General features: G+C 33.0%; 4 protein-coding genes across 5 annotated transcripts in view; 3 read left to right on the forward strand and 1 right to left on the reverse strand.

Moving 5' to 3' along the window:
- Positions 1 to 13,942, reverse strand: part of LOC133205948 (uncharacterized) — a 37,610-nt gene extending 23,668 nt beyond the window's left edge. Inside the window, exon 1 of one of the 2 annotated variants that reach the window (XM_061341842.1) lies at positions 13,901 to 13,942. In XM_061341842.1, the coding sequence (XP_061197826.1) occupies positions 13,901 to 13,916 (16 nt within the window). In that variant the 5' untranslated portion in view covers positions 13,917 to 13,942. Of the gene's footprint in view, positions 1 to 1,944; positions 2,154 to 13,900 lie in introns of those variants that run through there. The other variant, XM_061341844.1, reaches the window with a different exon arrangement.
- Positions 1 to 27,971, forward strand: part of LOC133206389 (E3 ubiquitin-protein ligase TRAF7-like) — a 324,928-nt gene that overhangs the window by 281,871 nt on the left and 15,086 nt on the right. The gene's annotated exons all lie outside the window — the stretch shown is intronic.
- LOC133205949 (translocon-associated protein subunit alpha-like) lies at positions 14,368 to 21,222 on the forward strand. Its single transcript, XM_061341848.1, has 9 exons — positions 14,368 to 14,556; positions 15,173 to 15,294; positions 15,506 to 15,605; positions 15,745 to 15,872; positions 16,617 to 16,748; positions 17,216 to 17,295; positions 17,892 to 17,970; positions 19,847 to 19,955; positions 20,245 to 21,222. The coding sequence occupies exons 1-9, from the start codon at positions 14,481 to 14,483 to the stop codon at positions 20,322 to 20,324; spliced, it is 906 nt and encodes a 301-aa protein (XP_061197832.1). The 5' UTR covers positions 14,368 to 14,480; the 3' UTR covers positions 20,325 to 21,222.
- LOC133204631 (golgin subfamily A member 6-like protein 6) lies at positions 22,631 to 26,005 on the forward strand. Its single transcript, XM_061340383.1, has 5 exons — positions 22,631 to 22,901; positions 23,260 to 23,305; positions 23,401 to 24,405; positions 24,988 to 25,204; positions 25,961 to 26,005. The coding sequence occupies exons 1-5, from the start codon at positions 22,631 to 22,633 to the stop codon at positions 26,003 to 26,005; spliced, it is 1,584 nt and encodes a 527-aa protein (XP_061196367.1).

Raw genomic sequence — 27,971 nt, forward strand, 5'->3', positions numbered from 1 at the left:
AGAATCTTAGTAACATCTACTGACCAAACAAAGAATGCATGCAGGCAGACCACATAATGCCCTAAGTAACCAAGCTGGCATCAGCTCTATAAATAGAAAGTCCTTGAAACAAAATGTTTATTTCTAATTAATGCGCAAATGCAAAAAATAGTATTTGCTGAAATCTAAGTGCTTTAACATTAAAATTCAACTTTTTTCTTTTCCTATTAGACTAATCTTAATTCACTGGAACAAAATTTATGAGTAAAAAATATGAATGGACACAAATGCTTTTATTAATATTGCAAACTTAAATTCAGTTAAAAAACAATCAATAATCTTTTGATGACAAAATACCTTGCTAAACATATCAATTAAAAACATTCTTGAGTGACTATGCAGACAGAATTCATTGACCCTGCTTTGCCTTGTTTGAATGGAACTTTATGAATTATATACATACATTATTCCCAGGTAATCAATCAAACGTTATAGTTTACAATCTACTGCCTTCTTATTGAAATGAGATCCTCTGCCTTAAAATGTCTTCTGGATACAAAAAAAAAATCTGTCTGATCCAAATCTTTCCATATCCATAAATATTTCAAATACTTGTACAGTTCTTTATGCAAAATAAGTGGCAATGCCACTTGATAAGTTTGATTACCATAAGAATAAACTTGTCTGGCATTTACTTTAAGGGTGGGAAACTTTGTTGAATTCAATGCACAGGTATTAAAAAAAAATGCGACCAGGTAGAGACATTCTCAAAATGTGCACACGCTGCATGTTCATGCCTGTCAAACATGCAGTGCACAAATTTCCACACTTTATACAAGCCACCTACATATATACCAGCCCATTTCATGGCAAAAATAAGTCTTTATACCAGCCCAGTAACATTGAAAGTTTTATGTTTTGTTTACAGTGCAGATCAAACTGTAACCATGACGAAATAGTTCTGTTAAATGCAAAAATTTCCACAAAGGAATGTTGTCCCATGACAGACATGGGTCCAAAGGTAAATGATAATCAAACCTTGGTCTCAAACCGACACCTAGATAATATTCTTTAGAGAAAAGCAGAAGGATGAAGGGTTTATAAACATGGACTTTCCCTCCATTCCAGTAACGGCAAAACGCGACCTCCGTGTGTGAAACATGGTCCGAGTATTATGTCGACCTTTAAGTATGCTCACACATATATATATTTACAACAGGAAACATCATCCCTGCATCAATTGTGGACAGGAAATGCTAGCAACAGGAAGTTCTAAGAATGAAATACTTGAAATAACTCTTATACATACACACAGTATACTTATCAGGCTTATACAACCATTCTTTGTTACCTAATGTACATCATCATATATGAGTAGTCAACAAGCAGAATTGCTTGCTGACTGATGCAATTTACAACTGCATTCGAATTCGGCATTAGCTTCAAAATTCTCAAAATATTTCTAATCAGGAGTCAAACAAAAAAAAAGTTTATTTTTAAATACTCCATCACAATCTATTTTCAAGATATTTATTTCAGACAAGAATTTCACAGTGTTGCTGGGGGGGGGAACAAAAATCAACTAGTGGGAAAAGCTCAAACTTGATTGCTGACAGAGAGCCCTCACTAGATTCTCTCAACGTCTTTAACACATGCCACAATAAAACACAGAGGATCACAGCCTAGCTGCCAGACAGCTGTTAGATGTGCTACCTCCAAAACTTATCCCCTACAAAATAACAAACAGACACACAACTATAATAACAAATCTTATTCACTGACCAGTCTGCTTACCTTTAGTGAACCAAAATGTCATCAAAAACAAAAAACAAAAACCAAAAAGTTGAAACCACTGAAGACCCAGTTCAATTCCACAGGAATCTAAACCCCGCTTTAAAACCACTGAACAAATGTGCTGCTTAGCTTGGGGAAGGTTATATTTTTTTCTGCACCAGTAACACATACCTGAGCTGAAGAGTGCTGTCCAATGAGTTTTTCAGCCCGTAGGGAGATTCCAGGGGTCAATTCCAATATTTAGTATCAACTGTTAACACTACACTCTCTGTACCAAAGACTACTGCAGAAGATGGCTACATCCAGCGGTACAGCTGGTATATATGTACGGCAATCAATAACAGCAAAGCGAAACTAGGCCACCACTCTGACTGTGTGAAGTCATTATGTGTAAGTCAGATAGTTGCTTACTCATGCAAGGTTTAAATGGCAAATATGCTTTACTATAAGGAGGTTCGCGGTGGGAAAAAAGGTGTATTTATATGCTTGAAATGAGAGAGGTTCATGGTGGGAAAACTTAGTTGTCATGGATGACGCCTATGTGATCAGTTGAAATTCTAGTTCTAAGTATTTCTAAATTTTAATTATTAAAATTCATTTTGTGTGTTATTTATCTTTTTGTTTTGTTTTAATTGTTTAAATAAGAGGATCTGTTTACTTTTCTATTATGAAAAATAATATATAACACTCCCATAACAATTCAATTAAACAGATCAACAAAGTTAGATTTAATTCATTAAAAGGTCAATTACAAATTTCTTACTCTTTAAAGAAAAAAATCTATGTATAAAAAGGTTAATATTATTGTCTTCCTTTTTTTATTATTTTGTTTTTAAAATGTCATTTTTTTTAATAATTAAATATCAAGATACAAAGTAATTTTGCATAGTTGTTTTTACTTCATGGCATACATATATTTGCCAGTACATCATACAGTAGGTATCTTGTTTATACTAATGTAACAGTTCACAATTCATCCAAGTACGTACCCATGCCCCATATAAATGCAAATTTATCCCTGTTACTTTAAATCTAAACAGAAAAAGCACCCTCAATGACTTATCAGGAAATCTCAAATCATGATTTTAAAAACATTCAAGGGCTTCTTGCACACACGAAAATTATATAAGTTGCCATGTAGTATTGGGGGCATGGTATAAACTGGTAAATGTTTGTCTACATTTATGGTGTTTGCATTCTTTGTGTGTGCCATTGTTGTGGAGACAAAAAGTGGCCCTGCAGTCTAGAGACAGTAGAAAGATGGTCAGAGAATAGAAGCCTCATTATCTTGAAGTCAAATGTCATAAGTCAAGGTCAAATCTTTAACACTGTTGTTGTAAATGGTGCCTCAATTTGAAGGTAATTGTCACACCTTTCAGTCTTAAACTTGCCACAACAGAATGAGGAAGAAGACCATGTATGTTACATGGTCAAGGTCAATTCAACACTTTCTCTGTTACATGGCCAAGGTCAATTCATTGACTTTTTGGGTGGGGGTGGGTAGGTGTGCTTTAAAGTGTATATATATATACATTTCTTCTCTTAGTATGCTTGCTATAGAGATACTAATGATAGTCAGAGGAAAGAGGTCAAAGGTCAGAATCAAACTCTTATGAGTTGTTATCTTTCTTTAATGTGAACAAGAGAAGAAAATAAACATTTGAACTAAAGTTTCATACTTGCAAAAGAAATTCACAGATGATCCAAGAGTGTGAGACTTAACATATATTGGAAGATCAAAGATCAAGGTGATACATTTTGAAATTTTATTTCAAATTTGAAAATTCTTGCATTCAATTTCATAATATATACAGAACTCTACAATTTGATCAAATATGTAAGTGCTAAAGGTTTACTATCAAATGTACTAAGTATTTTTGTTTAATAATTCATGCTGCAGGGAGATGTCCTCTTTGTAGTGTGTTTGTTTATTAAGAATTGAATTCAATCAATAATGGAACAAAATAGTGGAGGTATCAAAATTGGAACAATCTCAAACAATGGCAATGATAGAAAATTAACAATTTATATGTGACTAAATCATAAGAATTTATAGTGCTTTTATATGTACCAAGTACCTTAATTATGCATTCTGTTTTATCACATATATGTCCTTCAAGTATGCAACCATGGTCATTTTCAAATCAGATTAAAGGATCATTTACACTGCAATAGTGTAATGTTTATCCCTAACCTTTCAATAGCAGTTGTTAACACTCCACATACTTAGGTAATATGTACATAAATGATACTTATTTGTACACTAACCATTATTATGTACATGACTCATGAAGCACTGGATGTATCCCACATTAAATACCTTTAACTCTTAAGGGAAAATAAAATCAAACTAAAAGAAACATTTGGAGTATAGAATTCATTGAGCCCTTTGGTTCATAAATGAGGCAGAGTTCCTCTGAGCTTGTAATAACCCCACAATTGACAATTAAAATCCTTTCAACAATACAACCACCCCCACTTCTTAAAGAATTATCTACAGATAGGTAAAGCATTAAATCCCTTTCATCTGTTCATAATAATGTGGGGAAAAGATGAAAGCCACCACATCTCAAATATCTGATCATGCTTAAGGGAGATGTTAAACAGTACATTTCAAAATAAATTTCTCCCTCCCCCCCCCCTTACCCAAGCCTTAATACTGCTGCTTTATATCCACAAATGTAGAACAGCAATCTATAAATTTAAGCAAGTACCTCAGTACTTACTCAATTGTTAGACCAGACTAGAAGCCTTGAAAATTTTACAAACAGAAAAATCTGATGCATAGCCTCCCACCCAAACTACACTTTAAAAAAATATAGCTGCAGCAAGCAAGAGAACTGTCGCCCTTCAGAAGAGAACTGCATGACAAATCAAACAGCAAAACATTTGGCCTATTCTGTCTGTAGTACTACGGGTAGTTCTCCTGGGGGGTTAAGAATAGCTATATGCATAATTCTCTGTCATTGTGATATCCTGATTCCAAGGAAAGATATCCGATATCACCTGATACATCAAACGATAAAGTGTTTGAAGTGATGGCCTCTAGCTTTTCTAGGTCTATTAACATGACTTATTAACTAGCAGTGCAGACTACTCTTGGGCTATGCGTTGGTTTATAGGTCGTGGGGCAAAATAGGTCACTCAATTTTCCTTGCTCGTAAACATTAATATTTACAACAGCTCAGAAAAAAAAATCATCATGAAGAAATTGATCCACTACAAGAAATTGTTTTTGTTTTTACGCAGAGAAAAATGAAATCTTTTTTTTTTCCTTCTTAATTCCTGTTTATACTTAAAAACTTCAGACATGATAAATTGTCGTTTGCAATATTTCTCATCAGTTGCAGATAAGATCACAAATTAGGATCCTGTTTTTCTCATATGAAAGCAAGCCTTTCTCGGTTATAGAATATATGTGATGCGGCAGCTAATTTCATCATATTACTATATTATTACTCAATCTAGATCTTTACAGTGCATGCATTTCTCAAATGATCAGCTTAAGAGGCCTACGATTCCACTGGATGATCTAGTTAAAGGCAAACAAAGGAACAGAAAACCCACAGAAGTTACCAATCAATAAAGCAAATCTGTCGTTATTTCCTGGTTAAGAAAAATCATTCTAATCTTTAAAAAAAAAATGTGTTAAAAAGTTCTGTCAAACGCAGAAATGAACAGAATCTTACTTGTCAAGAGAAGCAACCATATTTGTTAAAGATTGGAAGACAACAATTTTGGAGAGAAGGTTATTTTTAAGGTTTACACCTTTTAATACCAGGGCTGGATGGGAAAATTATATTAAGCCTTAGGATAATCATTAAGTGGCCTTAGATGTTCTAAAAGCCATAATTGTTTATGTTGTTACTGTTGTCATTATACAGTATTAAATGTCACCAATTCAATTGAAATCTCTCAGATGCCGTAAGGTAGATATCTGTGATACTATTAAAATGGTATGCAATATGACAGATTAACGTTCTCATATCATACGTTGCAACATTAATAAAATTTACACGTTCATGCTTACTTAATTTCACTATTCTTTATAATTATTCAAACATTTCCTCGTAAAATTCTTCATATAGATATTGATCTCAGAATTTATAATCTGGGTCAGCAAAAAGTCGAACATCATATTTCTTGAACACAAAAAAGCAAAATATTATTACATGTACATAAATGTCCTTGCTCATAGGGTCAAATATGAAGGGAGACAGTTAATTGAAAATGCATTGCTTCGTTGCAGCTGAAAAAACATCCTCTATCAGTATTTGTTTTACGGCCATCTATAAGTCATTTTTGCCCATTACTATGTCACAATACAACCTTATCAGGCCTAATTTGTGCGGAGCTTAACCTTCATTTTTCAAATCGTCACCCAAATATTGCTACGAAGCCTGCTACCATGTCAAATCTGTCAGAGATCTGTTAACAAATTATCGTGAGTTTTCCCCTTAATCGATATTCCTCTTGCGGCTTCTTGTAATTAAATGATACATCCCTACACTAGATAAATGTAATCAACATTGGTATTATGAGGAGTTTAAGATGCGGGATGAGGCTAGTTCTCTTAGATAACTGGTGGTACTTATATGGTATCTCTGTTTAACCAAATCTGATGTATCCAGGTCAATCTCAATTCCTTCAAAAACAATAAAGTTTTCTGTCGCCTTCTGCAATAAATGGCTTGATGAACGTCAACACTCGATTACACTTCCTTATGAAATTGGACTGGCAATGACAGAAACTCAATGACATTACAAGACGAGGTCAATGCACTAAGTTTTATGGCCAACATAGAGTGAAGGTTGATCTATCAATATTTTTTCAAAGTCTTTATGAAAAAAAAACAATTATGCACAATTTTTTCATAAAATAATTTGGTGTCTTTCAGAAATGGACAAGATGTGTTTGTGAATCACAGGGACGTTCCTGTGACAAAATTTTCAAGCATTTTATCTAGATCTTTTTTTCTTGTCTGAAATGACAATAGTTTCTCCCCTTTCCAATCAATACCCCTTGCCATAACATAGTACATTAACCTCACCTTTGAGACATAACCTTAAGTTCTTGACATATCTTTTAAATTAGGCCATCATCAACAACGTGCTCAAGTTTGATTTCATTCCAATCAAGCATTTCAAAGTTATGCCTGAAAATTATTTTGAATCCTCTATAATTACAATGTCTAGTGACCTTGACCTGTAAGATATGACCATAAAGCTTGTGCCAAGACACACCTGTACACCTGTGGGTCAGCAGCCGATAGGTTTAAATACATTCTAAAACCTGACTAGAGTATGTATTCTCCTGCTGTGGAAGGATGTCCTCAATTTTTTGGTGGCTTTCATATTTCTCTTGATAGATATATATATCTTACACACTGACATACAGTGTGCTTCCAAAAAATAAAATATAGGTTATCAAAGATTACGGAGCTCACTTCAACAAATGTTTATTCTCTATCTAAGTAGGCAAAGTCTCACATTGAATGAATGTTTTGGTATTGTGCATCCCTAGATGCAACTTTTTTGCAAGTTTAGTTTGGGTAGGATTTATAGTTACATGTATTTGGGTATGGACCTGCTCCAAAAACTATTCAATCACTTGGAAAATATAAAGTCAGATCCAGCATCCGAAGCATGTCTGGTAGTGTGCATCCCAAGATAAATAACTCATGCAAGTTTATTCACCATGCGGCTTTATGTCCAGCCTTATAATTACTTTGGAATGGACCTGCTCCAATATAACTTTCACTTGGTCACTTATCCAGAAAATGTAGGTCAGATCCAGCATCCGCAGCAAGTCCAGTAATCTGTATCCCTAGATCCAGCATCTGAGCAAGGTTAGTATACCACCGGCTTATACTGTAAATCACTTTTATTCGCGAGAACTTTATTACATGAGACGGTCTGCTCGTGAAAATTTCATTCTCGCTTATACTTTTTTTCATTAATATTGATGATATGAAACAATACCTAGAATTCACGAAAATTTTGTCTTGCTGATAAATATCAAATATCTAACTCGCAAAAGTAAGGTGTCACGAAAATATGATGATCTACAGTATAGTTACTTTATCTATTGAAATCCAATCACCCAGAAAATATAGGTCAGATCCAGCATCTGAAGAGAGTCAGATGGTGTACATCCGCTATTAGTTTGGTCAGCAAAGAACATAAAGTAAATTTGAAGTTAACTTCCTCCAAAATCTTTAACCAGATCACTCATACCAAAAATGAAGGTCAGATCCTGCATCTGAAGCAAGTTTAGTAGCTTTTATTCTTAGATGAACCATCCATGCAAGTGTGGTCCAGGTAATGGGAATGGTTATTGGGAATGGACCTGCGCAGCATCGGAAGCAAATTAGATACCATTCATCCCTACATGAACCATCCACGCAATATTAGTCCAGGTAGGGTTTGCAGCAAAGTTTGCAAGCAAAGTTTGGTCAACATAGGGCTTAAAGAAAGTTTATAAGGAACAAACTCCAAAAACTTTATACCGGGACATTCATACAGAAAATGTAGGTCAGACCCAGCGTCTCATGCAAGTTTGTTGTGACACCACATTCCTAGAGGTAACATCCATGCAGGTCTCATCCAGGTAGACGAAGTGCTTATACACTGTAGTTACTTCGGAATGGTCCTGCTCCAAAACCTTAAACCTATTCAATCATTTGAAAAATGCATGTCAAATCCAGCATTGGAAGCAAGTGTAGTACTGTACATTCCTAGATGCATCATCTATGCGAGTTTAGTCATCATAGGGCTTTTAGTTACTTGGGAATAAGCCCTACTCCTAAAACTTTAACCTGCTCCAATTATTGGCTGAAAATGTGTCATCTGAACCCTGACTGGTACTAGATGCATCATACATGCAACTTTGATCAATATAGGGCAGAGAATTACTTGGAAAGAAATCTGTTCCAAAAACTTGAACAATGGAGCCAAGGTATTACATAAGCTCCCCAACTTTGTAGAGGTGAGCTAAAAATAATATATTTTTTTCTTGTTATCACAAAAAGTAAATATGCCATATAATTAAAATATGCCATATAATTATATGTATACATTACATTTCACTTGTTTATTGTTTAAATAAATTTACAAATTAAATACATCGTATTTATAGTTTTAATTCATATCTTCCAGCAGAGGAAGATAATAAAACATTATCTTGGAACCAAATAATATTCAATCAGTGCCCTGCACTTTGTAACATACACCAAAAAAAAAAAAAAAAAAAAAAAAAAAAAAAAAAAAAAACTAAAAAAAAAAAAACATCAATGGCATACAAGCAGTCGCACAATGTCAAGATAGTGAACAAGCAACTGAGTATGGAAGGACAAAAGCTTGTTCTGACAGCTTTAGATCAATATTAACTTCATTTACAGCATTCACAACCCAATTACCTGAATTAATATTGGAAATAACAACCTTTAAGGACACCTTGCCATGAAAAACAGAAACAAATCCAGATATTATTAATACACCAGTAATGTGCTGTGGGAAGGCTGCAGTTTCATTAACTCCTCCTAACTTGATACCTTAGGGGGGGAAAAATCTGCAGTGGTTCACCTAGTGTTATACCCTTATAGTCAAAAATAAAACGGACAAAAATTACCCAAAAACGAAGCTTTCAAGGTTGCGGAGCCTGGAATGTTAATGGAGCATTTGGTAACATGCTATCTAAATTCCATTTGACTATCAAAGACATCAACCAATACAAACCATAGTATCAATAAAGTCAAGGATTTGCAATCTCTCCATCTTCAAATTCTTATCTGAAATTCTAAACTTATTTTAAATAGTTAAATAGATAGAGTCAATCAATATATGAATATCTGTACATATTGTATTCGGATTTTTTTTTTTTATCATCTTTTTCAACTCTTCAAAATGTAAGTTAATCTTGATTTTTAATGACCTTCAATACAGCTTCCCACGCTATTCTGTATATTGATGTTGTAAGAGCTAGATTATCAACTTCCAAAGATAAATGAAGCTAAGGAAAACAATGAATTACTATGTAAGCTTATCAGACAATGCAGGTGAAGAAATTAATTTTCAGTTTTGGTTTGACTCAATAAATTATGTTGAAACTAAATATTATACATTAGTCTATGTTGCAACAGTATATATGAAATACCTTCATTTTTTTTCCTATCTGTATCACTTACACAAAAAAACAGTTATTTCTTTGCATTCAACATCAGTCGACTGATGGGTTTTAAAAACAATGAACATGTTCTACTTGGGCAAATAATTACACCACTATAACACTTTTTAGAGGCTGGTACACCAAAAAAAAAATGACCATCAACATTTTTTGTATACTTTATGGGGTGAAAAGAGTTCATTTTTGAAAATCCCTAAATGTTAATTGGTCATGTCCTCTCTATAGTTATATCCATTAAAGAAATGCATGTGCTTTCAAGATCAGGTAGATTTTTCATATAAGATTCAAAGAGGGATAACTCAAAGAGTAATTATCTCAAAGCTCTCTTTCAGGACTATATATATTTGTTATGATGCTAAATCATCAATAGTAGATGTTAAGAGTAGAAATTCCAATAAAATTTTGGTATGTCACAATTGCAGAAATGGACAACTTTCATATTATTTAAGCATCATTTTAAGTGGCTGGGTAGACCACTCATTTAAAGTACCCAGTATTAAATTGCTTGCAAGAGTTTGGTTTTTGCAAGAGTTGAGTTTTTCTGTGTGTGAATTTATACCATGCATGTAGTTGCCTTAAGTGTGATATTTTCCCTCAACATATGTAGATCACCATTTATCAAAGTTTCCATGATCAAAAGTTTGTTATTTTAAACCTTAAACTTTCAGTACAATATTCTTTTAATCTGGTATTTTGTATCTATACTAAATACTTACAGACACATAGTAGACTTCAAATACAGTCATACTATTACAGATATATAGTCCTAATTATTACAGAAAATCATATCTACATCAATAAAAAAAACCAGATTCTTCTGAGGAATATTTTCAGAATTGCTTACAGCTTACATTCATCAAATATAACCAAGAATTGCACAAAATCAGGGGTTTATAACTAAGCAAGAGATGTTCTTTTTTTTTTTTTTTTTAAAGATTTAGTATCAATCTAAATGGATATTGCGATTCAAATTCCAAATGAGTTATCGAGTACAGTGTGCAAAGAAGCATTGGATTCACAAAACTGTGTTATAGGTTCTATTAAATGACCTCATTATCTTCACCATCTCAATGAGATGTTCACTTATTAATCAAAAATCAAGTTTATTTTTGTTCTTATTTGGTTTCATTTATTTTTTTTTTTTATTTCAACTCACTCTTAAATTATTAATTTAATGACATGAATGGATAATCATTAAAATGATGCAAAATAAAAAACTGAAATAAATTTTTGGTAGAAGAATTCTTGTCATAATTACTGTCGTTTTCAAAAATCAACCCATTTTTTTTTTTCTAGGAATGATCTGATTTCAGTTTCTTTCTGGGAGACACAAATAGAAACATATGATTTCTTTGTCTGATAATTACTTTCCTTCCTGGCATTACATATTTAGAACACAATGAACTTGTATAAACCTCCAATTATATAACAAGGAATATTTTTCCCTATTTATACATCACAAGTTACATGAGATCTTTTCAAATTAATATTTGTCCTTATTAGTGCACAGGAAATATGGTAATTTGATTTTTTTCGAGCCAAATTATACATTCATACATGGCTTAATAATGAATTCCAGTTCACAAGGCTTTATGCATTAGCACACACATTTTCCCAATTTTTTTTTTTCTTTTGCAATAAGAAAATATATTTTTTTTTTTTACTAGCATTTTCTGAAATTTGCACAGCAATTTTAGTATGTGATGTTATGAGCAAGCTCTTCAAGGTATTTTACTTAGTCTCCCTCTTCGACATGTGCACCGAAAGTATAGCCACGATTGTACAAATCTTTTTATTTCCAGAAATTTTTTTTTTTTTTGTGTCAGCTGTGATCAAGTTCATCACCTCAAATTAGGGCACCGATTATCTTCTCTATTCTGGTATGTTGTGAGGAACTTGTTTTTATTCCTCTGAGACAGAATAAAGGTAAAATCAGTCCCTCTCTCTGTCATGGCTTGACTGCATAAGTATGAAAAATGATCATGACAACATACAACAAAACTGTCTGAAAACTGTTCTAAGATTTTTCGGTAAGTTGTTGTCATCCACGAGTTGTCTTTCTTTGACTTGTCGCATCAGCGAGTTTTACTTTTGATCAGTTGACTTTCGGTGAGTTGTCCCATCCAACAAGCCATCTTTCGACAAAGTGTCTGATGCCGATAGATTTACAAAATATTTAATATATGAAAACACTTGTGTAAAAAGTGCTTTCTTGCAATAAATTGGTCAGAGCCTCAGATGCTACTCTAGCCTGCTAGTGGCTCATTGTGAGATGCTATTGACTTGGTGCCACATAGTGAGGAATTTTGTCCAGAAATACAGGTGACTCTTGATGGTTCAACTTTGATCTCTCAAAGTTCTTGATCTCTGAAAGTGAGTCTCTGGTCCTATTTTTTTTCCCTTTACAACTAATTTACTCTTGATTTCCTGAACTCTCAATCTCTCAAAAACCTTTGATCCCTCAAAGTCAAAATGCAGTCTCGTAAGGCATATTCTTTTGTAATTTACCCTTGATACCTTGAACTGGCAATGCCTACCGAAGTCTAATTACATTGTTTATAATACAGACACCAATACTAATGTGCTTGGGTACCCATGTGCTTACATGCAGAGCAGAAGATAAATACACATGATTATTTTTCAAAAGAAAATTTTGTTCCAATCTACAATGAAATTAATTTCAAAACAAGAGGCCCATGGGCCACAGCACTCACCTGAGTCACTTATGGCCCTTCTGTTCCTAATCAGCAGTTTTTTCCACTATATATTCCTTTGTAAAATTAAGATCACATATTATGGCCCCAATTTGCCCCCTAGGGGTTATGATTTGATGAATTTGAATTTACACTACCTGAGGATGCTTCCATATAAATATGACTAATCATGGCTCGCTGTTCTTGAGAAGAAGGTTTTTAAAGATTTTTCCTATGTATTCCCATGTTAAAACTTAGATTGCCCATAGTGGCCCCAACCTTCCCCTGGTGTTTATGATTTGAACAAATTTTAATCTACCCTATGTCAAGAAGCTTTAACATATGTTTCTTCTTCTCTGACCCAGTGCTTCTTGAGAAGAAGAATTATGAATGACCCACCCAATTTTTAACTTTTTTTCAAATTATCTCCCTTTGGAAGAGGGTGTGCCCCTTCATTAGAAAAAAAAACTTGAATCCTCTTTACCAAAGGATATGCCAAGTGTTTCTGAAGAAAAAGATAAAAATGTGAAAAGTTTACAACAGACAATGGACAAATTTTGGTCAGAAAAGCTCACTTAAGCCTTTGGCTCAGGTGAGTTATTGAATTATTTGTCATGTGGATCGTGTGACACCATTCGCTCCTGAAGCATTTACAGTTGAATTTTACAAGTACAATATTCCAAAATTATAAAACATCTTACCAATGAAATTGTTTCTTTCTCCTATTTTTTCTGAAGTCATTGTTTAATGGTAGTTTGTTTTTTTTTTTTAATACACACAATTCAACTTTCGTTAAATTTTTCACCTTTATTTTTAGAAAGGTTCTCATAATTATAATAAGTAAACTTTACGTTTATTTAACACCAATTGTTACTGGACTATTTACGTTAGAAAAATAACAGATGCAATCAATTTACAAATTAAACATTTTACATTTTTAAAATGTTTTACTAATGAAATTCAACTCCAAATACTTCAGAAGCCAATGGCACTACGCTTGTAAAGCTCACTGGTTGTTGTTGTTTACACTGCTTAATTGATAAAACTGCCCCTTTGAAGATGTGGTTTACTATTCTCTATTGAGAAGTTGATGGCTCCGTTTTAATACTCCCATCAAAGATTTCGTCAAATATATATGTGTATATATATATTGTGTGTGTGTTAAAGATCTTATTTGATGTATCTGGCTCTTCCTATTTAACAAAAGGCTCACACTCATAGCTTGAACATCATTCAGTCTTGTTACTTACCCTCTCCAGCAGACATGTTCTTGTTCTACAGCATGCTGCCATCATCCTCATCAAAATAAACAACAAAAATATTAACATTTTAAATCATTTCGAGCTTCAAAACAAATCAAGATATTTTTTCTGACATGAAAAAGTTTCATCTTTCTAATTATCCAGATATATGAGCAAAATGCAATATCAACAGCACATTTACTGAAATTAGCCTGACCCACGTAAAGTACTTTCGAACAAGGTTTTAACAGTGTATGGGCATGCAAATAAAACAATTAAAGTTGCTACCAATAACCCTTAAGTGCTACAATATTTCAATTAGAACATGTCAATAGTATAATTACTTGTATTTCTTAATTTTTCAACGTTTCTGCCCCCGGGCATCAGACTGCAGGTGCGAAAAGAAACAACTTCCGGTTTTCTTTAGAGAAACTTTCATTGGTTGATGTAAATAGATAGTCCAATGAAATTAGAGATAACAAAAACGACACAATTTTGCCGGTGTCGACATCGGATAGAGGGAAGACGAAGGGCGCTGTGAAAATCCATCGGCATCCTGGTAGTTGTGAAGAATTAAAGGAAAAGCAAAATGTGGTCCATGTTAGGAAAGATGATGCTCTTTTTACTGCTTGTGCTTCCGTGCACAGTTATGGTATTTGATAATGGTGAGCCCGATTACATTTATTACGAAGAAATACTACGTGGCATATTTTGACAGTATTTTAAATTTCTTATGTGGACTGTATCATATAGAGATATTTACTTCTTTATATAGTCACGATAATTTTTAAGTTATGTGTAAATATTGCTCACACAATTTTTAGCTGGTTGGTTTATCGTACCATGTAACATATGATGTTATGTGAAATGAAATTATCAAAACAGCTGCGATTACAACTGCTTTGTTTACTAACTTATTCTTATCTATTTATCGTATCGTTTTAACCTAATCGTAAAGTATAAAGGGGTAGTTTAAAAAACCCATTACCCCCACAGAAGTATTAGGTTGTTCGCATTTTATTTTTCGAGATTTCTTCATTTAACATCATCAGTTATACATGTACCAATCTAACTGATTTAAGAGACGTTTGAATGTCTCATTTTGTTAACCATTTATAATACTTTTGTTTCAAAGATGATTTAGTTTTGCAGTGCATCTTGAATTCAGATTCTGTGGTGTGTACTTATAAAAAGAATTTCATATATATTTTGATGTACAAGGCTGCTACATGAGCTGTATTGAGAAAATTGACTTTTTATTGAAATACATTATGATTGTAGACAAAGCAGCAGTGTATGCACAGGAAGGCGATGCAATGGAAGGTGAAGATGATGAAGACACTGTTGTTGAGAGTGAAGATGGTGTTGATGACACAGAACAGGCAGTTACTGAAACTGAAAAGGTTCCATTTAAATCCTTTCAGCCTATTGTTATAAAGCTGGTGAAATACAAAATAGAATGTAACTAAGCAAAAAAGCTAAAATCAAAAAACAAAAAAGAATATTGTATAATACCAATTTTGAAAAGAAGTGCTGATGCAATTGTCCTTTGTTAAGAATTCTACTAGCTGCTTAGCTTGTATCGGAACATTACAATGGAATTGTATACCATAGGGAGATGAAGAAGAAGAATCAACCGAGGAAGAACAACAGTTGAAACCTTCACCTGATGCTGATGCTGTTATGCTCTTTACCAAACCTGTTGGTGCAACAGGTAAAAAAAAAAAAATTGTACACCACTATAGCAAAAAAATTGAATATGATAAAAATGATCAGTTTTCAGGTTTTTGTAAAAATGTCTGTTTACATTTGACATTGATTGTTTTAAATTATTTATATATTTGTGTTCCTAGATTTGCCAGCTGGTGAGACTATTCGATTTTTGGTTGGTTTCACAAACAAAGGAGAAAAGACTTTCACAGTTCAGTCACTGGAATGTTCTTTCAGATATCCTCAAGATTACAACTTCTTCATTCAGAATGTAAGTATACTATAAATCCTTTTGATTTGACCATACTAGTTCCGCTATATATTTGTTGAACAAAAAATATACTGAATGTTCCATTTGAATGTGAGTGATTAGATGTTTACTATCATACAAAAGATTGAGAGACGTAAAAAAATTGTGAAGGTTCTTCACTCTATTGAAAAATGTTTTTGGGATTTTGAGAAAAGTGCATGTATATCTTGTAAAAGTGTACATAATGAGTTTATGTAATTCATATTTCCTCAGGAAAAATGTTCAAATGACAATGAAGTACAATAAAACATGAATATAGCGAACACGCTTTTATGATTAATGCTCATTGCAAAGTGATTTTCATTCCCCATGACTTTAAAATATATTGTAAACTTAACAAATATAACAAATTAAGCCTATAATGAAGCAATATTGTCTGTCCCTTGCACTTTGTTATAAGCGTGTTTTACTGTATTGGGAAACGGAAATCACTGTTGTCTACTTACATAGTTACATTGGGAAAAGACATTCAGATTTTGTATTCAGATTATCTTCAATGGTCTAATATAATGTTAAAAATACTTTATTCCATTACATATTTTCATTCACTCTTAGATATCTGTTTATATCTTGCATTTAAGGGCAGATCACTAAACTGCATAATACTAGCCTGGTATTGGAGCTCTTTAAAGTGTAGGATTTAGAGCCTCCTTAAACATGGATGATTAATGCTAAAATGTTGATATGATTATTTGTCTTATTCAGTACACAACAGCCCAGTACAACCAGGAGGTGGCATCCAAAAGACAGGCTACATTTGAGTATGGATTTACTCCCAATGAAGGATTTGCTGGTAGACCCTTTGGATTGTCTGTTTTGCTGAATTACAAGGACGAGGTAAGTTTTAATTAAAAGTGTTCTATATCAGAAGTTTTCAGCAGTAAATGTTTTGATGTAAAATAAATTGATGGTTGTTAGTACAGTATGAACAGTTTTAATTTTGGTGCTTGTGGCATTGAGTATACCTCTATGTAGATGTAGGTATGAGTTTGTCTGTGTTTATGTAGAGGTAAAATTGTGGACTCGCTACAAATGGGATGGAGTAATTTTTTTTTTAGTAAAAAGGTTAAAGCAAACGAAATTCTGTAAGATATTGAAAATTAGTGCCTTAAATATTTTTATTAAGGATAAGCTTATATTTTTCTTGTCTTCAACATGTTTTCAGTATTCAAAATAATGTGCAGGACTTTCTGGGATGATTTTGAATTACATGCCAAGTCTGTTTTGTTAAGCACAACACAGAGAACAATTTGTTTCAATTAAATTTCCTAGACCTGAAGTATATTTGTACCTAATTATTGTAGGATGGTAACTTGTTCATGAGCCCAGTCTTCAATGAAACTGTCAACATAGTCGAACCAGATGAGGGATTAGACGGAGAAACGTATGTACCATCTTATTAACAATTTATAGGTGACATAAGTTGTATATTGGACAAAAGTTTTGATTTACTAGAGATTTGGCATATTTGATGAACCTGTGTCCATTATCAAAAGCATAAGAAAATGAAATTAGGGAAAAAAAGAGATTTAAAAAGTTAATGTAAGCATTAACTAAGCAATTGTTAATTTGAACAGGATATAAGCAAGTAACAGCAAGCAGAATTCTCTGCATAGATTCTGACTTTCCTGAGTCTTGCAATATGAAATGAAGTTGTCTTATATTAAATTAACAACTTCAGACAGTCTCTTTGTTATTGAATCTTGGCACACAAGTTGTCATGATGAAAATAAGGTTAAAAAACAAAAATTGTATTTTATGAGAGATAGCAATGATAAATATTAATTTGATTGAACTAAACAAAAGCAACGAACAGCAAGCAAAATTCACAGCATACCTTCTGATTCGAGTAAAAAGTCTTGGAAATAAAAAAAAAAATATTATTATAGCATGGTGATCATATGAAGGTTTATTATTTATATTGAAACATAAGCTATTAATGTATAAGACATTGTACATATCTGTGAATTTTCTCTACAGGTTTTTCCTGTATGTGTTCTTGGCAGCTATTGCGGTTTTGCTATTGGTTGGTGCTCAGCAGTTCCTGGCATCTTTCAGCGTAAGTGTAAAAGTGTACCTTGTTCTTTCACATTGTACAGTTACAGTGCTCCAAGTCACACTTACTTTCAGGTCGCTAAATGGCGACCTAAAAAAATTTTTGGTCGCCATTTCAGAATTTCTGGTCAAGATCAACAAGTATTGCCGTGACGAAAACATTTTGTGAATAGCACTAGTTAAGTAAAACAAGGAACTAACACCCATATATGTATTATGTCTTTATTAAATCAAAGAGTACTTATTACTGTGACTAGAAACAATTTGCTAGGTTGAAGGAAATATTTTTATTAAATACAACCACCCTTATGGTTGTACAGTACACAGAAGAACACAAGTAATCTGATCCTAGAATTAAAATTTAATCAAAAGGAAATACAAGTTTGACAGTTGTTGCGACAGGACTTTGCCAGCTGTTTGTCATGTTTACTTATCACTACATGCTGTCATAACATTAGTACGTGATCTAAGTCCTTGCAACGCTTTATAAAGTTTATTTAAAATGTATGTCTTCAAACATTTTCTTGATAGAGAATTTTGATAAACGTAAATCTCGATCCCAATCTTAAAAATGGACATTGCCAGCCCAAATTTTTTCTCAGTCTCGAAATTGCGAGTTAGCTTTAATTTCTAGTCATAAAATTAATTTTTTGGTCACAAATGCAACCATTTTAGTCACAACTTGGAGCACTGAGTTATATTTTTATAATAATGATGTGTCTTGCATGTACTTTTCATAAATACTGTACTATAGTGGTTAGGATTTGACACATAGTGTATGAGGCTATTTTTCTGTGATATTGAACTTTTTTGGTATGATGTCTGTTTATAAATAGAATCATGTAATTCTTAACCTCCAGGGTTGTGGTTAACTTTTGAAACCTTAGGGGCCATGTGGGCTCCTAACTTTTCAAATTTTACGGGCCCACAATGTGATCCACGGGCCCACATTATATGTAAATTAAAAATAAGAACACAAAAATCCTAATTTTGTTTTCGTAGTATCTATATGTTCGCAGAATATGGATTTTTGTCACGTTTTCTCTTTTCTAAAAACTTTGATCCGATAATATGTTCATTACATTTTGTAGTATTTAACCTTAACTTATACAACTGAAGCGTCTATGGTTTAACAAGGGGCATATTAAATAATAAATTACAACCTGTGATTAAGTTTGATCCCGATCTTTTATTGTGTGCATTTGACATGGGTAATTCAAATTCTATCTGTGAATAACTAGTCGAATGGCGAGTGTGACAACCATAGCTGATTGTTACAATATTTCTATTAGAACAATCTCAAACATTTGCTCTCATATCATCAGATTTAACGGAGATTTAATCGCTTCGATAAATTGCCATTTTTGATCTCGGTCACGTACATGTTTGAGTAATATGCTTGTACGCAACACAAATAATCTAAGTTAGTAGAGCGTTTTCTTAAAAAACTGAAAGTACATAAAATAAAACTGAAATGTGATTATGTTCCGGTAAAAAAATCGTTCGCCATGTGGGCGACCAGATTTTTAATATCTAGTCGCCCACCGCAAATTTTACTCGCATTTGCGAGTGGGCGAGTGGTTATCCACAACCCTGAGCTCAAAATAAGTGATTTCAGTCATACTTGGATGTAATAGTTGAAACTTTGACCTTTATAGAAGTGAAAAGTCTGGTGCAGGTTCAGAGGAAGCAATAAGCTTTCATAGATTTTGTCTTTCCAAAAACTTGCTATAATATATGAAGTAGTTTGAACCTTCAATGCATTTAAAGCATTAAGGGTATAGAAACTTCAGACATCTTCATAGTTATCACAGAATCAGATTGTGGTAAATGTACTATAGAAAAAGAGTTTATCATCATCCCTTCCTTTTCAATTTTAGAAGAAACATCGTTCAAAAAAGGCGCATCATCAACCAGTAGAGATGGGAACTCAGAATACAGATGTAGACTACGACTGGATCCCAAAGGAAACACTGGACAGGGATTTAAGTAAGTGTCTTAGTAGTCAGCCAGCTACACAGTACTATAGACCATTAGAGTTTTTTTTTTTTTTTTTTTTTTTTAAAAAGTAGTAGTGAGCCAGCTATATGTATTAGAGACATTTAGAGTTTTAAAAAAAAGTTGTTAAAGCTTTATTAAAAATGGTGCACATTATAATGTCACTAAGCAAAGTAGTTAAGAGTTGGACAAGTTTTAAAAGCGTTTTATTTAAAAAAAAAAAAAAAAAAAAAAAAAAAATACAATAATTCTAAGTTAATTTTCTGTGTTGAAATATTAGACAGGTCACCGGGGCGCTCACCGAAACAATCCCCCCGCCAGAGGAAGAGCAAGAGGACCGCCGGGTCCGGCGAAGAATGATCGTACTGATGCTTATGCTGATGGAAGTGGATTTAAAAACTAGGTCACTGTTACACATACAACGGGAGTACAACAGCTTCATGGACTGCAAGAAAATCATCAAACTCTTCACAAGAAATCATGTAATCCTTTAAATCTTGTTTCTGCTTTAAGTTTGTTTTTTAAATGGTGTGAAAGTGGTCGGAAAGGTATCATTTTGCTCATTGAGTTCTCCCCCTTTGTCAAAAGTTTCATATATGCAGAATGAGAGTTAGGAGTTTGTTCAGTTTTTCTTTCAAAAAAAGTGGAATAATAGCATATTCAAAATATGTTGATCATTGTTTTGCAGTATTTAAATAGTATATTCCACCAAAGTTGATTTTTTTATTGTATATTTTTATTTGATTGTGAATAATAAAAGTTAATTTATAGAATGTGAAGCAAACTGTGATAAGTGAATATTTAGTCAGGAGTAAATGAGCGAACCCCCACACAATGTCCAAATATGGGGGGAAAACAATTCTAAATAAATTTTGAATTCATTATTGGATCTGTGAACTTGTTTTGAGCCTTTTGCCAAGAAAATTGTTTTTGAAAATGTCTTGTGTTTTTTTTGTACTCTGATGAAAATGGTGCAGGGAAAATTGTCTGAGAAAGAAATAATTATGTGTTTGGCACAGTATTGGTCTGTTGAATTATATATTTAAAATGTGATTAGAATTTGCTCATACAATAAATAATTTGAAAAAAAGCCTGGGATAGTAGGGTAGTTAAAAATGTGAAGGAGCTATGATGTGTGCGTCTCAGTCATGTGGCATTCCAATGCTTTGTACTATATGTATCTCATTATTGTATTCTGTGTGACAGCAGTGTCAACTTCTACTTCCTGTTTAGTAAATAAAATTATTAAAAACTATAATGACTTATTATTGATTATTTCAAATTTACAGTTGAGAGGGTGGTAATGTGTTTGCATTCACTAATAGATTACATTGTTTTATGTCCCTTAAGTCCCAAAATGCAGTTATAAATTGTGCTCTAATAGAACATGTATGTCTCGGAACAAATTGAGGGGTCGATAATGAATTTATGATTGGTCCTAGATTCTTAAAAAAAATTCAGTGATGTAACTTGTGTTTTTGGTGTACGAATCATTAAAAAAGTCAATTCTTTAAAGATGTAATTTATTTTTTTTTACCTGTGATTTCTGAATTTTGTTCAATTTTATAAATTGTGTTGAAATACAATGTATTTGCTTTAAAAAATACACATACACCAAAGACCCAAGTATAGCCTACACTGACAATGTACTTGCAAAATTTTACGAAGAAAAACTTCACTGGTTCTCTCGTTGTAGCTTCAGTGTATTATAACGTCATAAACATACTATAATGGCGTCCATCTACCTATCAGTTGAAAAATTGTTAAAAAGTCAATTCTGAAATGTTTTGTCTACCTGATCAAGCTACCTGGCTAATGGTGGATGAGACCGGTCAACAGAGGATGCTTATTCCTCCTACTCACCTGATCCCATCTCCGGAATTTCCAGGGGTCTTCACATGTTTGTATTGTTTATAGATTTTTTTTTTAGATCGATCACTGTTCGTTATCTTCACCTTTTTCAACGTAATTAATTTTTTTAACTGTGTTTTTCAATTTTTTCTGTTTGATTAATTGTGTTGAAATATTTGCTTTAAAAGTGGAAATACGCTTTATTTTCCTATTCTGCGCAAAGTATTCGTAATGAAAACCCCAGTCGGACCCTTAAGTTTACGCCCCCAAAAGGTCTGGTAAATCTATTCTATACCCCATATTGTACAAAATAAAATATGAAGGTTATCCAAACTCAAAATATGAAGGTTATCCAAACTGAAAAAAATTTCCAAAGTAAGACACAATGACACTCATTGACTGCCCCAAAATGACTTTTCATAATTAGGTCACTTTAAAATTGATATACGCAAATTTCATATTGTGAAAGGAAATTAAAAAGATCTGTTTATTTGCGGTTACATAAATGACAAATTACGACTGGTTAATCTTCTATTACCAAAAGTGGCTCTAAATTCTTTATCTTTCAGTTGACCATATAGGTATTTAAATACATATTGCTTTCTCAATTAAAATTCTTAAATAAGCATTTTCAACATATGCTTTTAAATGTGGTTATTCAAACGAAGTGGAAAGGCATTGTATTTAAAGTTAAAAAAACAAAAGGCTCCCTTTTGTGAATCTTTGTTATATTTACATATGTTGACAGTGGAAGTTTTATAACGAATTCAGAAAATAACAGTAAATTCACCCTTTAAGTATGCTGATCTGAGAGGATGTCAGACATATCAGCTTTGCTATTGCTGAAAAACCGAAGAAATGTCCACGACAAGCTGCAGTTTCCCATAAATCCAGGAGCGGATCTTAAGAAATTCAGTGCCACAGTAGCTGCCATTTCCCAAGACACATCGCGCTGTATTAATGAAGTCACCGAATATGTGCTAAGGATCAAAGAGGAGGTTGCATCACTTAGGCTGGTTTTGGAGCAATTTAATGTTCAACTTGGGACAAAAATAAAAGATGCCTTTGACAGTGTCCTGACTATAGGTAAAGTTTTAATTTTAAAAAGGGTAAATTTTTAATTAAAATATCATTAGGAAGTCAAAGGGGGTGTTACTTTCATGGTCCCAAGAAAGATTCATGTCCGTTTTTTATGTCTGAGGATAGCTTAGATTGTGTATCTGATAATTTTTGCTTTCCCTTAAAAATCTTTTGCCATATAAACAATCAAATACATGTATCTAAGAAAAATGCAAATGGATATGTCCCGAGATTTCATGATTGAAAATTGTGTAAATTCTCAAGATAACCAAAGATATGGATATCATGTTGACAAGTTTGAAAAAAAAAATGAGCAATATAAATTAATGCAATTCTATTTACGTCCAGTTTCAATTTTGTATAGGTATTCAGGATAGCAATGGGCTAGGACTGCGATACCAGCTGAAAGAGTAGGTTGACAATGTTTCTTTTGGTATTCAATTCAAAATTTAAACAAAAAATTACTTCATTTTATGCAATCTCAATACAAAACCAAAATTTTCAGAAAAAACTTGGATCTTAAAAGAGCAAAACATGTGGCAGAACTGCAAAGGTGTGCAAAAAAGCAACAAGATTTGATGGAATCCATCAATAAAATAGATGGACTTATTATCAGAGTAGAAGAGGAGGGTATATTTTCATTGGATGATATCGATAATACAAATGATTCCATAATAAGATGGAAGATATATATTGAAAAACAACAACAAATGAGATTAGCCGAGGAGGAAAAGAGGAGAAGAGAGAAAGAGGAAAAGGAAAGGAAGGAAAAGGAGAGAAAAAGGAAAGAAGATAAAGAGAAAATTAGGCTAAAAGAAATAGAACGTCAAAGACTGGAAGAGGAACAGAGGAGACAGGAAGAAATGCTTAAGCAAAAGCAGGAGGAAGAAAGAAGAAGGAAGGAAGAAGAGGAAAAACAAAGAATTGAAGAAGAGAAGAAACGTTTAGAAGAGGAAAAGAAACGCCAAGATGAAGAAAGACAAAGAAAAGAGGAGGAAGACAGAAGGCAGCGTGAAAAGGAGGAAAGAAGGCGGATGGAAGAAGAGAGGAAACATTTAGAAGAACAGAAAAGACAATTGGAAGAGGAAAGAAGAAGGATAGAAGAGGCAGAAAAAAGAAGACACGAGGAAGAGAAACGGAGAAGAGAGGAAGAAGAACGTAAAAGAATTGAAGAAGAGCGTAGATTACGAGAGGAAGAGGAGCAAAGAAGAAAGGAGGAAGAAGAAAGGAAAAGACAACAAGAGGAAGAGAGAAGAAGACACGAGGAGGAGGAAAGAAAGCGAAAAGAGGAAGAAACGAGGAAAAGGAAAGAGGAAGAAGAGAGGAAACGTATTGAAGAGGAGAAAAAACGCATCGAGGAAGAAAGGAAAAGAATTGAAGAAGAGAGACAAAGAATAGAGGATGAAAGAAAACGGAGAGAGGAAGAAGAAAGAATGAGACCGATTATTGAGGCTCGACGCAGAGAAGAAGCGAAAAGAAGACGGGATCCAAATAATTGGCCAACATATGTGTGAGTAATTTTACTGTTTATTTAGAAGTGTGGTTATGGTTCTTGTATAGGAGGCACTTGACGTTTTAAACCTTTCTCTTCATTGATAAGAATATCTCCATACTATATTATTATAGTATGGGGGCATTTTTATCAATAAAAAGAAAGGTTTAAAACGTTTAATGCCTGTGATATCATATAAATATTGCATGTAGTTGAGTGTAACATTGAAAATTTTCACCCCAAGAAAACCATTGTCAACCGAGGCGCAGCCGAGGTTGACAATGGCTTTCGAGGGGTGAAAATTTTCAATGATACACTCAACTACATGCCATATTTATTATATTATACTGAATGTTTTATACAAATACATATAACAGTGAACCTTGTGCGCATAAATTCTGCGCAGTCACTATTTTTTGGAATATCACCCGTCGTCAAGCAATGTTGACTGTTGCTATGCTGGAGGGCGTGGCTTCATCATTCGGCGGGTAATAGTATTTTTTAACAAATGTTTCTCGACGAATCAAATTCAACTAATTTACATGAAAGTATAATATTCTTAATTGTTGGTAAAGTAAATTTGAAAAATCATATTCATAGGTATGACCGACCGAAAGTGAACGACTCTTTTCATAATGGTGTATGTTGTGCGGTATCGGCAATTACAGGAGAGCAGGGATTAGACAGAGATGATATCGAATGCCGATTTTCTGATCGACAAGATGATTTGAGTCGTGCGTTGGCAGATAAGCATGAGCAACCCTTATCATCCCTTGTTTCTATAAGATCCAAACAAGGGATGCAAATTGATCTAGAGGTAAATACATTTCTTATTTTACAATGAATTAATTTTAAAAAAATCTTGTATTGGTATTGGTGCTTTTCACGAAGCATCTGAAAAGATCATTTGAAATAAAAAATACAGAGGTTTGTACCATGTACCAAGTTACCAAAGAATGCTTTTTTAAACAGTGGTGAAAATAAATTATCGAATGAGAAGTAAAACAACATAATTATAATCAACCAATCAACTTTTCTATCGTCAACTTCCCTTATTCATGTAGCAATGTACAATTATAACCTGTATACAGAGTTTATATCTCACATTTGATTCGAAACACAACAGCATGTTTTACGTACGAACAATTTGGACAAACAATTTCTAGAACGAGAAAGGCTATTGACAATCAAGTTCATTATACAAGGATATCAACAATCTCGTTTAAAGTCTATGTTCGATACAATGGCCTTGGATTTTTTTTCGTTTACCTGATTATGTCAATGAGCACATGGCAAGTGTGACCGGTCGATAGGGAATATTTGCTCCTCCATGCCACCTGATCCCACCTCTATTTTCAGAGGTCCGTTTAGCTCTGCTCATAATTTGTATTGTAACGGACTTTTGAGATTGATCTCTGTTCGTTATCTTCACATTTCATTCAGCGGTTAGTAAGATTAATCAATGCCGGGGCATTTCTGACTACAATTACTTTTCAAACTTTTACATGCAACTTACCCATATATAAATTACACATGGAATTGTTGTATTTAATATTTGTTACCATGGTTACAGGATTGTCATTTTAGAAATACAAAGAAAGTTACAGTCAAGAGATGATCTGCTTTATTTTAAGTTGATTTTGGAAGCAATTGTGATTACATCATGTTAACTGTAGAATTTTTTAAAACTTTAGATGGCAATGTATTTGTACATTCCGTATACAGCTGTTCAAGGTCACAGAGAAGTAAAATTAAAAATATCGAAAAACGGCGGGAAGTGGCAGACGACAACTCTTCTTCAAAGCCATCCGATAAAAAATACATCGGTATGTCACTGTCTCATAATGATATATAACTAAAATGTCATAGGTCTGAAAGATGATTAAATAATGTTAATATTTGGTTCTCTCGTTGTAGCTTCATGGGATTCAGTATGGGGGTACTACTGTAAACAACTTTAAAACTATTGAAATTGTAGCTATATCGAAACCTAAAAGACAGTATGAACCTATCAGGGATGAGAATTCAAGACTGTTGGTTCCAAAAACATATGTACAAGAGACACTAAATCCACCAATGAGGGTATTCATTTAATTCTTCGTGAATGTGTTACAATAGCAAATGCCCAAAACACTTTATTTATTATAAATAGAATACAATTGTTGAAGATATAAGATTTATTGCATTTTTTTCTCAGGTTGTTGTCAGTAAAATGATGTTTTCTGATGAGAGACGAACGGACGTTGCTTCTAGACGACGACCAAATCCTATCACGTCTTCCAGCAAATGAAGTGTTCAAGTGAACTGACAATCTTTATAACCGTTTTTCTTTAAGTTAAAAAGAAAACCAAAGGTTTTTTTTTATTTAATTATCTCTGTATTATTAAAACAAAAAACAAATACATGTGTATTGATATCACAGTATAGGTAAATCTGACATTCTTGAAAGCACCAAGGAAAGGAACGAAAGAGACATTTTCATTTACCAAGCTATTGATGTTAAGAAGTAGTGTATATGTCAGAGGAAATCTACGGAAGCCCTGGAGGGACATTGACTTACTTGTTATGATTTTTTTGTTATAACGTAGGCCCCTATCAGTTGTAACTTATTTGTTATGACTTTTTTGTTGCTTGGTATAACTAAAGTGTAACGTAGCTATGGAGAACTTGTAGCTTGGCTTACGTGTATTATTAAAATGATATGTTTAGTCCTAGTTAAACTGTGGTGTCTAATTGATTAATTATAACTTAACGTCCAGTACAGTTGTGACTACTAAATTCTTATCTGTTAATATCTTGTAACTTTGTTGTTATAGCTTAATTTTTATTTGTTAATTCTTATTTGTTATTTCTTGTTACTCAATAGTTATTATTTAATTCTTATTTGTAACTTTCAGCTTGCATAATAATTGAGCACATGAACATAACTACTATTTTATCCTGTCGTTAGTAATAAATTCAAAAGCAAAATATTACTTTCTTCTTTTCTGAAACTACACGTAGCCTCCATTTTTCACGCCACGTTTTGGGGGTAAAGTGAATGTGTGATAACAAAATTAAAATAACAAAAATTAACAATTGAGTCATAAGAACTAAGTCAAAACACATAAGAAGTAAGTCAATGTCCTCCAGGGCTTCCGTAGAAATCCTTAAAAAGGGAACAAATAAAAAAAAAGATCAAGGTTTTCAATGAAAATCAATAATCGTTAAGCTCTAATTAATAATAATTATATTTATCAAGAATTTATACAGGAAACGTTGTTGTTGTTTTATATTGGAAATTTACAGCCTGATGCCCATTGTCTTGAAATCTTTAATGAGTGTGGATTCAATGCTTTGGTAACAATAATGGCCATTTGGCTCCAAAAATGCAGAACACAGTTGTTGATAAGAAGGAACATTAATATGACAATAATTCTGGGGCTAAATCCAGTTTATTTGGCTTTAATTAGTTAAACTGCGTCGTTTCCAAACAGGAAGACTTGATTTAGTATGTTAAGGTATTTCAAAAAATTGGGTTTTCTATCCTAACCCTATCTTCTTAGTTTTTGTTTTGCTTCCAGAAAATACAGTAATGGAACAAA

The sequence above is a fragment of the Saccostrea echinata genome, unplaced genomic scaffold, assembly GCF_033153115.1.
Source record: "Saccostrea echinata isolate AGI-Se365-2 ecotype Australia unplaced genomic scaffold, CSIRO_AGI_Sech_v1 ptg000054l, whole genome shotgun sequence".
In the NCBI taxonomy this organism is placed as follows: domain Eukaryota; kingdom Metazoa; phylum Mollusca; class Bivalvia; order Ostreida; family Ostreidae; genus Saccostrea; species Saccostrea echinata.